This window comes from Sus scrofa, chromosome X (genome assembly GCF_000003025.6).
Source record: "Sus scrofa isolate TJ Tabasco breed Duroc chromosome X, Sscrofa11.1, whole genome shotgun sequence".
NCBI classification, from domain to species: Eukaryota; Metazoa; Chordata; class Mammalia; order Artiodactyla; family Suidae; genus Sus; species Sus scrofa.
The window spans coordinates 36,841,066-36,856,998 of record NC_010461.5 but is presented as its reverse complement, the minus strand read 5'-3'; the positions used below and the strand labels follow the sequence as shown (position 1 = coordinate 36,856,998).

Sequence of the window (15,933 nt, the reverse complement as noted above, 5' to 3'; positions counted from 1 at the left end):
TCATATTCTAATCTTTATTAGAACTCATATAAAAATAACATTAAAGAGCTTCTAAGTGAGAGCCTGAAAGGTTTTCCAATGCATGTAATTTGGGTTTTAACACTGGAATTTATTTTTACTATTTATTATCCTGGAGTTTGTGTTATAGTCCAGATATGATTGAAATGAAATTTATTTTGTTCCTAAATACCCACACTACTTATAGGAAGACATTTAACAAACATTTGAAAATATTTTTACATTAAGACTCACTGTTTATAATGGCTTAAATGTTAAACTGGTTGCTGATAGGAAAACAGGAAAAGATAATTTTTTTTTTCTTTTGCTTTTTAGGGCTGCAGGTTCTGCATATGTAAGTTCCCTGGCAAGGGGGTGAATTGGAGCTACAGCTGCTGGCCTACACCAAAGCCACATCGATGCGGGATCTGAACTGCATCTGCAACCTACACCACAACTCATGGCAATAGCTGGATCCTTCACCCACTGAGCAAGGCCAGAGATCGAACATGCATCTTCACGGATAAAGTCGGGCTCGTTACTGCTGAGCCGCAACGGGAACTTCCAGGAAGACAGAATTTCAACATGTTAGAGAATTATTTATCATCAGATCTTTGTATTTAAAATACTTACTAGTTATTGCTGTGCCAATGTAATACATTTCAGTCAAAGAATCTACTATCTGTTTGAGGTTCCTCACACAGCCAACAGCTAATGCTACAAGTAACTCAAAGCCTGCATTAATGGTAGATGGTGAACCACAGACTGGAATAGCCTGTTCAGCTGGCAGTTCTCCATTTCTCATATACTGTAGGTAAACATTGGATGCAGGGAAGATGAAATCATCAATTAATTCCTACAAAGTTGAAAAAAGGATTACATATTAGCAAAGACACACATAAATTTATATATAAAATATATGTAAAGTTATATATATGTTTATGCGTGTGTGTATACAAATATTTTTCTTTTAAAGAAATAAATAAATGTCTCTTGGATGGAAATGTTAACTACTTGCCAGAATTCAGGATCTCACTGCATTTCAGAAAATTTACTTGGATTTTCTAATTAAAAAAAAAAAAAATCCCACTTCAAAACACTACTTACTACAATTAACAAACAAACTCAATTTCTCAGGTTAAAAATAAGTCAAGATTGAGCTGACTGTAGCACATTTAAAATTTTCTTTTAATCACACAAATCACCCAAACTCATTTTAAATAAAAATAAAGTGTCCTAGAATATTTTTCTTTGTATGTGAAGAAACTCAGTATGTCCAGTCTTACATAATTAATTTGTTTCATTTTAAATAGTCTGATGAAGTGAAAAGTTCATATTTTCTAAATAGAAAAATAAGCGCTTATTTATAAAATACAAAGTGCTGAAATTTTATTATGCACAAAATTTAGAAACTATTTTAAAAATTACTGTAAACTCTATAAAGACTCTTTAAAAGTAGAAAAGAGAAACGGGCAAGATAATACACCAAAGATATGATAGTATAAATTAATCAGATTTGCTAATTCAGAAGGTTATGATATCTAGTTAAGGACCAAGATCACAGAACTTACCTTAATGAGATTAGCACCACCTTTTTCACAACCAATATGATACTTTTTCTCAGGGGTTTGAAAGGCCAGTAACTCTTTTGTTACCCCAAGGTGGCCTTCCAAGATGGTTTCTTCAACACCTGTTTCACCTGTTCTTTTAACATCATCCTGTCAAACCAAAAATAACAAATGCTTAACTTATGAAAAAGGCAGTAGAGAGGGAGGGAGAAGACAGAACAGGACAGAGCTGAACAGAGGCAATGCCTTCAAACCTTTCCATTACAAGCAAGTTTTTCGCTTCGGAACTTTGTAGAAGCTTTACAAACTAGTAGGAAAAAATAATGCTAATCTGAAGGCCAAAACCAACAAATCTCTTCAGAAACAATACCAAATAAAAAGTATTAAGATTGAAGATCAAGAGTTAAATTAAGCGCTAAGCCTATCAGACTCACAACACCCCCACCCCCATTTTGGCCGCACCCACAGAATATGGAAGTTGGATGGAGTTCAAGCTGCACTTGTGACCTTTGCCACAGCTGCAGCAATGCCAGACAAATCCTTAACCCACTGTGCTGAGCTGGGGATTGAACTGGCAACACCACAGAGACAAGCTGAATCATCAACCCACTGCCCCACAATGGGAACTCCTCAGAATCATTTTTTGATGAAAACAATTCAAGAATACTTTTTAGAAGATGAAAATTTACAAAAAAGGTCCAAGATTCTAAAAAGAATCTGAAAATCAGTATCGCAAGTCTCTTTCCTCCTCCCCGGCCACTGCATGCAGTGCCTTGCTGTGGGATCTCAGTTCTCAGACCAGGGATTGAACCTGGGCCGCAGCAGTGAAAGCACAAAGTCCTAACCACTAGACTACCATTGAAATCTCAATATTCAAAATCTTAAGTAAAACAAAGCATGTGACAAAACTACTTATGCATTCATTCTATGAATCATGAGTTAGTAATATCCACCAGCAGAGTATATACTCTTTGGTCCTTTTGATTACTTTTTGTTGTTTTTCATTTAACCAAAATGCTCGAAACTATAAACTATTAATAAAAACACTATTTATTAATATAATAAACAGTACTAAATGCAACTTACCCTAATTCTTTTAAGCCAATCAATTTCATTATTGAGAAGAACTTCAGCGTTGGGTATATTAATATTACTATTGTAAGCATAATTAAGAAGGTGCCTTAAGAGGGTAAAGTAGTCGCCTGAATGTTTAGCTCTCTCTCTGGCTGTGCTCTGAAACAATAAAGTAGGATAATACGAATTTATATGTCCATGCTCAGAAGCCACTTTTTAAAAACCCAGAGTTAACTAGAGTAGATGACTAAGACAGTATGAGAAAGTGCTAATGTTTTATTTATTTATTAAGTACAGACTACTCTACCTTTAATACAGGCTAAAACCACAAATTCTTGAATGTTTCTTGTTTAAAGAATGATTCACATTGATAAGCATATTAAAAAATGTCTCACCCCCAAAACGGTGAAGAGCAGAGTAATGAAGAAAAGTAGAGGCCTGTGTCCCATGCAACATCTGGTACACATTAAAAAGAACTGCTCCTGTGCCACCTGGCGAACAGTTCTGAAATAAAAAATTGTTTCACATTTAACATATTATCTTCCTGAAGAAAAAAAAAAAAAGATTCCAACACTGTCTCATGGGATGGGGGTGTGTGTGTGTTGGGGTAGGTAAATTAAAAATGTAAGGATATATAACACCCCTTTAAGCAACCTATAAAAGATGAACTTAGGCTGTGTGTCAAGAACTAAAACTTCAAATTGTCACTCAAGAGTTCAAGGGGCATCTTCTAATACTCTTCTTGTAATAGGCTGGAAGTGTTCCTCTAGATACAAGAGCTGTATGGTGAGCCTTGTGCATCTTTTGGGCATTCTACAGAAATTTTTTTTTTTATTCAACTGTGATCTGGAAAAAACTGTAGAAATTCGGTTGCAATTACACAGTAAGGATGTTGCTGCAGATGTCCCTTATATTAGTGGTTCCCAAAACATGTCAAGAGCATTAGCAGCATCTGGGAACTTGTTAAAAATGCAATTTCTCAGGTCTCATCCCAGACCTGCTAGACCAGAAATAATGACACTGGGGCCCAGCAACCTATATTTTAATAAATCCTTCAGGGGATTCTAACATGCCCTGAAGATTGAGATACAACATATTATACAATACTCTATGATTACCCATGGGAAAAACTTGCCTCTAGTTCCAGTACTGGGAATTCTACCTGAATATCATGGATTTAAAAAAAAAAATCTATACAGATCTCACAAGAATAAATACTCCAAGAGGGCAAAGACATCTATTTAGTTGACTATATACTGTGCCTCCAGAATGAAGAATGATGACTGGCATATAACAGTTGCTAAGAACCAGTTACCAGATGCATAAATTGTGCTTACAAGACTGTGGTCTGTCTCCATTAAAAGTAAGCACTTATCAATCGACAAAACCTGTTGCCTGTATTTTTACAACATACTCAAAATCTGATCATTTCTCACCACATTTCCTATTGCCATACCGTACTTCCAGACACTCACTCCTATCTTTTATTTGGATTAATGAAATTGTCTAAGTGCTTTCCCTACCACTCTATACTCTCAACAAAGCAATCAGAATAAACTTAAAAATGTTAATTCGGAGCTATCATTCCTCCGCTGGAAACCCTTCAGTGGATTCTCATCTCACTAAGTTAATGTTTTTACAGTGATCTATAAAATCCTTATAGGCTTCTTTGTTGCCTCTCTGACCTCACCCTCCTACAACTTCCCCGCCCCTGCTGTTCCAGCCACACTAGTCTCTGTGTTGTTCTGCAACATGTCAGGCATGTTCCTGCCTTGAGACATTTGCATCTGTTGTTCCTTCTCCTTAAAACACCCTTCCCCCATTATCTGCATGGATCACTCCCTTCCTTACTCTTTCAGAGCTTCATTTAAAAGGTCACCTTAGGGAAGGAAGCCTTCTCTGACTATCCTATGTAAAACTGAACTCCACTGCCTGCTTTATTTTTCTCTAGGCATCCATTACTATAACAGACTATATGTCTTCCTATTTGTTCTCCCTTCCCAATGCCCATCCTTTTTAGTACACAGACTCCAAGACTGATGTTTTGTCTATTTTGTTTACTGCTACATTCCTAGTAGCTAGAATACTGCCTGGTCCATATGGGTACTTGATAAATTATTCACCAGGGAGACTGCCTACAATATTAAAATCTAACACCACTTGGACCTCAGCATCACAGGCCACCTGTAAACTGACTCCTACTAATCTTCTTTACAGCCTTATCCTTTTCTCCTCTTCTACCAGAATACTTAGCTGGTGCCTTGAAAGCACTACGCCAGGAGCAACAAATTCAATACCTCCATGATCATCGACGTTAACATTAAAAAGTAAAATAGGCAGAGTATAAAAGCAACAGGTGCTGAAGGGGGCTAGGAAATTCAAATCCAATTGTGACTGATTACAATAAAATAAGGTCAGTGTTATGTGGAAGCAGACCTCTTCTAATAGGAGCAGAGGTCTAGGAGACCTTCCAAGTCTAGGGATAAGGAAAACTTACTGGAAAATGTGGCATGGAAGTTGAAACTTATGACTGAGTAGAATAAAGGGCCAAATTGTGAAGTGCTTATAAACCATATGTAAATGTTTACACTTAATTCATAGGTGATGGGAAGACATGGAAAGACTTTAAGCAGGATAACAACACAATCATATTTTGCAAAGATCACTCTGTGTGGTCAACAGATAAGAGTAACGCCTTAGTGGGACAGCACTAGGGGTAGGAAGATGAAGGATATTGCAATTGTCCAGGCAATGGGTGCTGGTTGCTTAGATGAGGGTAGAAGTAGCACAGAGAAGAAAATGCAGAGTTCAAAAGTACAGGAAGTAAGAACAGTATACTGGGCAGTGAGGGTGAAAGGAGGAGACCACTGCCAATGCCCATTTTCCATTTTGGGGCACATATATATGTCCTAATCAACATGAGCGCCCACGCTACATTGCACATAGAACCTTCATGTCTGCTCCTTCCAAGTAGAAAGTAGCTTATTCCTCTCCCAATTTCCAAAGTACTTGGACTTTTTATTTATTTGGCCACGCCCATGGTAGGTGGAAGTCCTGGGCCAGGGATTGAACCCACAGCCACAGCAATGACCCAAACCACTTCAGTGACAACACCAGATCCTTAACCCCAGAGTACTTGGACTTTTAATACACAAGTTAACTTCTGTCTCAAAGCTCCTTAAGTACAAGAACTAACTTATTTGACTTTGGACTTTCATTGCCAAGCACATAGTAGGGACTGACATAATCTGCTGGTGGGGTGTTAATTATACACCGTAAACTGTGTGATAGATTAGGTTCAAACTCAGCAAGTATGACCTAGTCATTTAACTTCAGTCTTAGTCCCTCCACCAGCAAAGTCTACTTCTAAGTTGCTATAAAATTAAGTGAGAAAATATATTTGGCAAATGCTGTGTAGTAAATAGCTATACTAGTTAGTAATTAATTATTCAAAGATAAACACTGAAGGGTAGCCTTATGTATGCAAGTCTACAATGCCTTATCTGAAATCCTTGGGGCCAGACGTGTTGAAGGATTCAGATTTTAGAAAGGTAATGCCAACAAATTATGTTCAGGTCAGGTTTGCTGTCAAATTCTTAAAAGCTGATAATTGAACCTTCAGTAGGGACCCCGGTATTTATAAAATGATTTAAAAACTGCAGGCAGGGTGAGAGTCAGTAGTAGGGAAGAAAGTCATATATCTAAAACTCAAAACTTTAGAAGACCCTCTTTGTTGTCAAAGATAAGATAACAGAAGCATGACAAGAAGTGCTGTGCATGGTATGTTAGTACTTCATTGTGCCTAAGTTTTTAGGAAGGAGAGGAGCTAAATGGTTCTGAACTGCTGCAGCGAAGATTTTCATAAAAAGTAGAGGGCAGAAAACCTATTAAACCAAGTTCCTTAATATTTAGTAGCCAAAAGTGAAATAAGTTCCTAATTTAGTTTAAGATTTAAAATTCAGCATAGAATAAGAAATTGGTACCTCCAGGTATGACTTCATCAAAACCCATGGTTAATCCTCTTTTCCCTCCTCCATCTACCCCCCTCACCGCCTTTTCTTTTTTTCCTTTTTTTTTTTTTGCTTTTCAGGGCTACACCTGTAGCACATGGAGGTCAAATCGGAGCTGCAGCTGCCGGCCTATACCACAGCCACAGCAACGCAGGATCCCGGCCAAGTCTGCAACCTACACCACAGTTCACAGCAATGCCAGATCCTTAACCCACTGAGCGAGGTCAGGAATTGAACCCGGGTCCTCATGGATACTAGTCGGGTTCCTTACCACTGAGCCACAACGGGAACTCCTTTTTTTGCTTTTTAGGGCCACACCTACAGCATATGGAAGTTCCCAGGCGAGGACTTACTGAATGGGCTGAATTAGATGTCTTTAAGGAAATTACCAAGGAACTTCTAAAATAGTAGAGAGTCCCACTTGAGACTATTACATTACTTTATAGCATTCCCTGGAGTGAGCTGAACCTACTCTATCACATCATATGCACGGGGGTGGGGGGGGGCAGGCTTTATCACTAGGTTTCATTTCAGCAAACTGCTTATTTTGACTTTAACTTTTCATCAGTGATTTCTGTCACTGCTGAATTGTATGAGACAGAATAAAGAAAGAACATTTTCTGTGTCTTCTCACAAAACGTATATAAAATAGATTATGCATGACAGTGATGCTAATTAGAGCTTAAATTTAAAAAACTACCTTATGAAGGTCAAGTTTAGATTGACATGAGGATGGAAAACCATTTTCTATAAACATGATTGATTTGCACAAAGAGAAGCCCAAAACAAAATTAATGCCATTGATTAAACGCTCTTAAAATGAAAAACTAGAACTTTATAGTTGGTCTTTATTCTCAAGGTAAAATGCAAAAGTGTTTACTATAATCATGCCTTGTGAATTTCATACTGACCTAACAATTTCATTAAAAAAGAAAAAAAAAAAAATCACTTGGCTTCTAGGTATCCAAGATAGGAAGCTAATGTCCTATTTAACCTAAATCTTATAAACTAGATTTTTAAAATGGGCTAAAATATGTACATCTTAACTACATTGTGGAACTGGAGAAAAAATTTCACTTTGAGAATTAATGGTGGCATTTTGTAGAGACTAAATCCAAACAAATTCAGGTCTAGGTAAAACATAATTAAATAAAAATTTCCTAAATATCACTGAGGTATAGAGAGAAATAAATATTTGATTCCAGAGATACATTTTGCCAACATAAATTAATCATTTCTGCTTACAAAAATAAGATCACATTTCTTACAATTAAAAAAGATACTTACTTGCTGTGACAGTGCAATAGTAAGTCAATAATGAATGTCTGCCAAGCCTTTTCTTTACTAAGAGCATCTAAGGCTGTTGGAATCAAGGCAAAACACAACGTCATCACTTCCAATGCTTCACAGCAAACCTGTTCATCTTCCAAGTCTGGCTCATGGCCTGCATTAGTCTGTAAAATTATAGCCAAGGACAAATTATCTAGAGATACATTTCAAAAAACCTCATACAACTTCAAGTTAGTGCTTAAAAGTTACCTACTTAAACACTTGTTCTCAGGCTCTTTACCTACAACTCTTGAGGCCCCTTTGGAGGAGTGTGGAAACGACTATAAATAGATGATAAAGTCTAATTCTATCCTTTTGCTATACCCCAAGGAGGGCTGAAGGAGCACACGGAACATAGCACTTGCTTCTTTGTCCCTCAGACACCTAGAAACCTTCTGAGTTGTGTACTTTTGCACCAACAATCATTCCTTCCTCCAGAACCATTTTGGCACTGTGGTCAGAGTACCCAACTTCTGACTGGTTCCATTACATAGCTTACCTGCAGTGACATTTTATTCAAAAGAAATTGTCTCAGAGGACAGTTCAGGAAGAGTGTGAAAGTTTTACATCCTAAAATATGCTTGGGTAGGGAGCTAATAAATTCTAACCTAAAATTATCAAGTAATTATGTATGGTACACTCCTGAAAAAGAACAGGCATTCAAACGTCAGCTGACTGAATACCCAGCACTATACCAGACGTACTATAAGACATCAACATATATCAAAATCAAGGCAAATCAGGAAGCACCTTTAACTTAATTTCCCTTTCTGAACACACAGCAGTGGCTATCAGGGGCAGGTAGAACAGAAAAATCAGAGCCAAACACAGACTCTCTTTTGTAAATAACTTGATTAATCTAATGGAAGATCAAGAATGATACCTAATTGGCTGATACGTGTTGTTGCTTTAAGAGAGTCAAAAACACTTAAATGCCATGCTGACAACTGACAGTTACCTAAACCAAAGACAGAAAGATGATGAGAGAAGAATAAAGAGAATGGGAGAAAGCAAATTCAGTATGAAACAATTTTATCTGATCCCAGTGAGAAGTAGAAAAAGACAGTATCATTATTAAGAAAAAGGAGCCTTATCATGGCACGATTCTAAAGTATGTTATTTTCCAAGTAAAATTTTACTGTAGTCTCATCTAAATTCATAATTTAGCCTCATCCATAACTGAACAATCTTTATTTAAAAGTAATATATTTCTATGATAATTCTTACCTTCTCATAAATTTTAGTGATTTCTTCATTTGGGCTAAATACTAGCTGTAATGCCCCACATCCTGATGCCCAGATAATTTTTTGTATAGCTCTAATTACACAAATATCAGGCATATATCTTGAAGCCTGCAAGATAATTAGTAATTAAAATAGTGATAGAGTATTAATCACTAGAAAAGCAAGAACATTTCTCCTTATAAAGGAAATAGGAAAGGCTGTGAAGCAATACCACTGTCTTTAGGTTCCCAAGTTGCCTCTGTTCCATTATTTTGTTTAACCTTAACACCAGAAAATATGCTCTCCGTATCCACACTACTTTCAGAAGAATCTTTTTAGACTAAAAAGCATTAAGAATGCATTTTAGACTACAAAGGTAATCTAACTATTCCACTCCTAGTTTTTTACCCAAGAGAAACTAAAACTCATGTCCCCATAGACATTTGCAGAGAATGTTCACAACTTTATTTACAGCTAAAAAGAAACAATTCAAATGTCTTTAATTTTTTTTTTTACTTTTCAGTATATATTTAACTTTTAAAATTAAAATATAGTTGATTTACAATATTCCTTCAATTTCTACTGCACAGCAAAGTAAAAAAATGGAATGCTTCATGAATTTGCATATCATCCTTGCTCATCTTCTCTGTATTGTTCCCATTTTAGTATATGTGCTGCTGAGGTGAGCACCAAATGTCTTTCACCAAGTATATGGATAAATACAACATGGAATATTCATAATGGGTATTACTCAGTAGTAAAAAGGAATAGTCCACACCACACAGATAATTCTCAAAGTCATTATTCTGAGTGAAAGAGGCCATAAAAAAACCACACACTATATACTTTCATTTGTATAAAATTCTCGAAAAATGAAATCTACTACATAGTAACAATAGATCAGTGGTTATCTGAGGCCAGGGCTAGAGAAAAAGAACAGACTGCAAAGAGGCATAAGGAAAGAGTGACGGAGATGTTCTGTGTTTTGACTATGCTGAAGGTTTGATACATACATGTCTTTATCAAAATTCACTGAATTATGTACTTTAAAAGGAGGCTGTTCATTGTACATAAAGGTGAATAAAGTAAACATACTAATATTAAAATTAAATAAAATAAATGTTAGAGGCAATTTACCTAGACTGAGACAGTGATTAAAGTGAGTGGGCCAAGGAAAATTAAGCCCCAAAATGAGATAAGGGTTTAATTTCCACATTAAAAGAGGGCTGAAAGTGAACAAAATGCACCTTCCAGAATTTCAGAGCTTTCTAAGTTAAATACTAACCTCATCAGATATTTGCTGAGCAAGACGAATTGATACATTTCTAAGCATGCATTCAGATGATGGATTAGGAATGCTCTGAAGGGCACTTTGTAGCACCACTGCTTGATCATGAGTAACTTGGTTGACCTGAAAAAAAAATAAGCATTTCACCTGAACACTGCATATATAGCCAGAGCCAGTCGTTTGCTCCTCACTCAGTCACCACTCCCTCAGGACGATCTCCCTTCTGTACATACACTGTAGAACCTGTGGTGACTCACACACACCAAAAGCTCTTTACACGGCTAGCAGTGTGGGCCACCTCCCTTTCTGGTGCAGCAGTGTCACATATCCTTCTGCAAACCCCCATTCTAGATCAATCCAACTTGTGTCTCTATGTCTCTGTTCAGCATAACTTGTAGAAGTGAGTGATAAATTTAACAGACTGGTTCCAGCCCCACAGAGAAACTCAGTAAAGTCCTCCACATGCAAGCTCCTGGAAGACCCCATTCCCATTCACCCTGGTCATCAAATTCTTTTTAGAAAAGGAGAAAAATTAAGGAATATCAGTAATGGAATAGAAGTACCATGTATAAAAAAGGTACTAGTGTCTCATCTAATAGTATAACCAAGTTTTTAAGTCTATAAAGAAAAAAGATGACTTCTAAGTAGCTATTAGCCAGGCAATTCTGACTACCTTTCAAGTTCTAACTCCTCTTCTCTATATTGTAAATATTTCTAAAACAGTAATTAAGACAAGACTGTTTTACTTATTTTGCCTTTAGAGCACTCGTGGCTGTGATTGCCTTGAGATCGGAGGCTATTACGTACCTTTGTATCCACAGTGGCACATTTTCGGAGTAAGTGTTAGAGAAAAGTGAAAGAGGGAAGCATGTATGTTTTTTATGTACTTCATTAAGCACCTGTGTCAGGGATTATGTTAAGAATATTATGTTATCTTAACACCACCACTTTTGTTTTTTATCCTAGTAATAAGCATGATACCTTTTATACAAAATAATGTTAAGACTTAGGCCTTTTTTTCATTATTTCTTTTAAATGAAAATTTCCAACATACATGAAAGCAGAGAGAATAGTATTATGAACTCGAGGCTACCCATTGCCCAGCTTCAACAATTATGAACAAAGGACCAAAATTATTTTGTTTAACCACTGCCACTCACTTTCCATCTCCTCCCTACCCCAGGATTATTTTGAAGCAAATCCTGGATATTACATAACTATTTTGACAATTATTCAAAAAAAGAGGCCTTTTCCTTTTAAACATAATCACAGTTATCATTATCATACCTGCAACAATTATAAGTGAGACATCTCAATTAAATGTGATTATTGTAGTATCACAGATCTAATCAATATTCTACTCTAAGACCCATTCTTTTTTTTTTTTTTTTGTCTTTTGTCTTTTTGTTGTTGTTGTTGCTATTTCTTGGGCCGCTCCTGCGGCATATGGAGGTTCCCAGGCTAGGGGCTGAATCGGAGCTGTAGCCACCGGCCTACGCCAGAGCCACAGCAATGCGGGATCCGAGCCGCGTCTGCAACCTACACCACAGCTCACGGCAACGCCGGATCGTTAACCCACTGAGCAAGGGCAGGGATCGAATCTGAGCCCTCATGGTTCCTAGTCGGATTCTTAACCACTGCGCCACGACGGGAACTCCCCAAGCCATTCTTAAAATAGAAAAATCTATATATTCCTGAAGCTTTTGTCTTCTATTGGTAACTTAGTAAACCATCACTTATCATGCATATAAAAGAACTTAAAAGGGTCCCCACTGTGGCTCAATGGGTTAAGAACCCAACGTTGTCTCTGTGAGGATGCAGGTTCAATCCCTGGTCTTGCTCAGTGGGTTATGGATCCAGTGCTGCTGCAAACTGCGGTGTAGGTCACAGACGCAGCTTGGATCCGGTGTTGTTGTGGCTGTGGAGCAGACTGAAACTACAGCTCCGTTTTGACCACTGGCCAAGCCCAGGAACTTCCATATGCCACAGGTGCAGCTGTAAAAAGAAACAAAGGAAAAAGGGGGGAAAAAAACCGTTAAAACGCATAGTTCGACGTCTCATAAACAGGCATCGAATTCTGGCATGTCTTGAGAACTTTAGGTAAAATGGATCAAGGAGGCCACCAAGGCAAAGACAGAGTGAAAATAAGCTCAGAATTGGGAGTTAAGCCAGTCAAGGTGGGAAGAGAGGCTGGCAACAGGCTAAATCAATTGCAGTTGACTCCTAAATAGCAGGAGGGTTAAGAGGACAGACACTCCACACAGTCAAAAATCTTTGTCTAACTGTACAGTCAGCCCTGGGTATCAGTGGTTCTAATCAAGTGAGGATCGTGTCATATTGTAGTACTTATTGAAAAATCCATGTATAAGTAGATTTGTGCAGTTTAAACCTGTTATACAATGGTAAACTGTACATCTTTTTTCTTACCAATTGTGTTTATACATTTGTCATAATACAAGCTAGTAAGAGCTTCATAATGGAGTTTTTATTAAATTTAAAATAACTGAAAGACCATTTGGGTTTTGTTGTGGTTCTATAAAAATTTTAGGATTATTTGTTCTAGTTCTGTGAAAAATGTTATGAGTATTGGATAAGTATTGTATTAAATCTGTAGATTGCTTTGGGTAAGTATGAACATTTAAATAATATTAATTCTTCCAATCCATGAACACAGGATAACTTTCCATTTTTTTTTTTGCATCATATTACAATTTCCTTTAGTCAATGTCTTATAATTTTTAGAGAGTATAGGTCTTACAATTCCTTGGTTAAATTTATTGCTAGATATTTATTTATTTATTTATTTTGGTGTGGTTGCTTTCTTGATTTCTCTGACAGTTCATTATTAGTGTATAAAAATGCAAGAGATTTCTGTCTATCTATCTTATATCCTGCAACCTCACTGAATTCACTTATTAGTTCTAATGGTTTTATGGTGGGCTCTATAGGGTTTTCTATGTATTATCATGTCATCTGCAAACAGTCATCCAGCAATTCCAGTCCTGGGTGTATACATCTGAAGAAAATGAAAACACTAAGTAGAGAAAATATTTGCACCTCAATGTTCACAGCAGCATTATTTACAATAGCCAAGGTATGGTAGCAACTTTAGTGTTCATCAATAGATGAATGGAGAAAGAAGATGTGGTGTGTGGTATAAACATACACAAAATGGGATACTGTATTACTCGGCCATAAAAATAATGAGTTTGTGACCACATGGATGCATGTTGAGGGTATTAGGCTTTAGTGAAGGAAGTCAGAGCAAGAGAAACACTTTACATTTTCAGATATTTGGGGAATATAAAAAATAAAGCCAAAAAACAAATGTAAACAGAAACATAACCACAGATACAAACCAGAGAACAAACCCTTATTTACTGGGAGCGGGGGCGGGGGCCAGGGCCAAGATAGGTGAAGGACATTAAGAGCTATAACTACTAAGTATAAAATAAGTTATAAGCATATAAGGTACAGCACAGGGAATGTAGTCGATGTTTTATTGTAACTTTATATGGAATATAATCTATAAAAATATCAAATCACTATGTTGTATACCTGAAACTAATATTGACAACTACATGTCGATGAGGAAAACAAGTATTAATTGAAAGTCAAAAGGATTCAAGGGAGCAGGGAAGAACTGTCCTCACAGTACAGTGAAAAATTATTTCTATTTTAATACAAATATAATTTAATTAAAGGAAGCCTCTAAAATGAGGTATCACTGGAAAGGACTTCAACTATTTTGAAGATCCTGCTGCATAGCACAGGGAACCATATCTAGTCACCTGTAATGGAACATGATGGAGGATAATGTGAGAAAAAGAATGTAATTATATTTTGAATCACTTTGAACTCTATACTTGAGAGTTGTTAAAAGAACTTAAACTTTAAAAATTACCATCTTTTTTGGGGAGGGGGGCCACCCTGAAGCATAGGCAGTTCCCAGACCAGGGCATGAACCTGCGTCCCAGAGCTCCAGAGATACTGCCAATCCTGTTGCACGGCAGCAGGAACTACAAAAATAATCATCTATTATTATAAAAAGCTTTCTAAAAAGTCTGTATTACCGATGCCATGGGATTCACGCCTTCCACACCTGGCTGACAAGCTTCTGCCACAGCTCGGACGTGGCCATAGCCAATGGCAGTTAGCAACAGCTTGGCTATTTTAAGAGCATTGAGGTAGGCACCCCTTCGAGTTTCCATATCTGCATTTGGTAGGAAGTTATTTCTGGTTAGCATACTCAGGACAAGGGGTAGGCCACCACTTTTCAAAAAGTGAAATTGAAAATCAGAGGAATCATCAGCCAGAGGTGCACCAGCAGGCATTAACAAGGCATAGACTACCTGGAAAAAAAGAAGAACTGTATTAAAAGGTTATAAAAAGATAACTTCCATTTTATCATCATTAGTTTAAAATTTTTTTCCCATGAAATTCACAAATAACTTCATTGCAATTTCATCTATTACCATATAAAAGGCTAAATTTAAAGAACATGAGATCAATTTAACAAGTAAATACCAACCTCTGTTAGGTACAGCACTTGTGAGGCTGAAGGACCAAAGAAAAGCGAGTCAAGGGACGGACTAAGGCTGCTTTCTCCAAGTTTGGCATGGTCTAAACAAATAGCTCTTAATTTTTCTATTGTTGTGCTATCTGTAAGAAAAAAAGGGACGGTCTAAAAATATAATTCAAGCATTCATAATATTTCACTTCTGATATTCTGAAGACTACTTTCGTATGGAATAACAATCAATTCAGGTGAGTTACAGACTCAAACTTCACAAGACATAACCAGATTCTGGACTGATTTAAAAACAACAACAACAAAAAACAACTCAATCAATCGGGCCTTTTTTTTTCCCCCCTTTTTTCTTTTTTGGCTGCCCCAGGGCATACGGAGTTCCCGGGCAGGGGATCAGATCTGAACCATAGTTGAGACCTAAGCTGCAGCTGTAGCAATGGCTGGATCCTCAACCCACTGTGCTGGACCAGGGATCGAACCTGTGTCCCAGCGCTCCCAAGAGGCCACTGATCCCATTGCACCAGAGTGGATCTACCAATCAGGGCTCTTTAATCACTCAACCCAAACATGAAGCAGTCTCCTCCTACTCAAGAGATCTCGAATCAACATGCCCTCTCGAGGCACTGGAGACCAAAAAAATCTAATACGCTTCAAAAAGAAGTAGTTCTTATTGAAAATAACAAAATAGAAAATATGACATGATCTTCCTTCCAACTTTTCTATTGTTAACCTCCATGACACTGTGCATTAACGGGTTTGTTATACTGGAAGAAGCTTAGTGGCATCCTTAGAAACTGAACTTTAATCAAACTTATGGATTTAATTTTTTGAATAATATTAAAAGATGAGTTTCCTTTAAATCACAGTGAAAAGACACAGTAAGAAAAGGAAAAACCAATTCCATTATTAGCT

At 37.0% G+C, this 15,933-nt stretch overlaps 1 protein-coding gene across 6 annotated transcripts in view; it reads right to left on the bottom strand.

Moving 5' to 3' along the window:
- Nucleotides 1–15,933, bottom strand: part of USP9X (ubiquitin specific peptidase 9, X-linked) — a 152,654-nt gene that overhangs the window by 31,704 nt on the left and 105,017 nt on the right. For all 6 annotated transcript variants that reach the window (XM_021080148.1, XM_021080147.1, XM_021080150.1 and 3 more), the window contains exons 22-30: nt 15,022–15,152; nt 14,564–14,842; nt 10,488–10,613; nt 9,206–9,331; nt 7,937–8,103; nt 3,035–3,143; nt 2,652–2,798; nt 1,569–1,715; nt 631–853 (exon numbers count right to left, since the gene is read on the bottom strand). In XM_021080148.1, the coding sequence (XP_020935807.1) occupies nt 631–853; nt 1,569–1,715; nt 2,652–2,798; nt 3,035–3,143; nt 7,937–8,103; nt 9,206–9,331; nt 10,488–10,613; nt 14,564–14,842; nt 15,022–15,152 (1,455 nt within the window). The remainder of the gene's footprint in view (nt 1–630; nt 854–1,568; nt 1,716–2,651; nt 2,799–3,034; nt 3,144–7,936; nt 8,104–9,205; nt 9,332–10,487; nt 10,614–14,563; nt 14,843–15,021; nt 15,153–15,933) is intronic.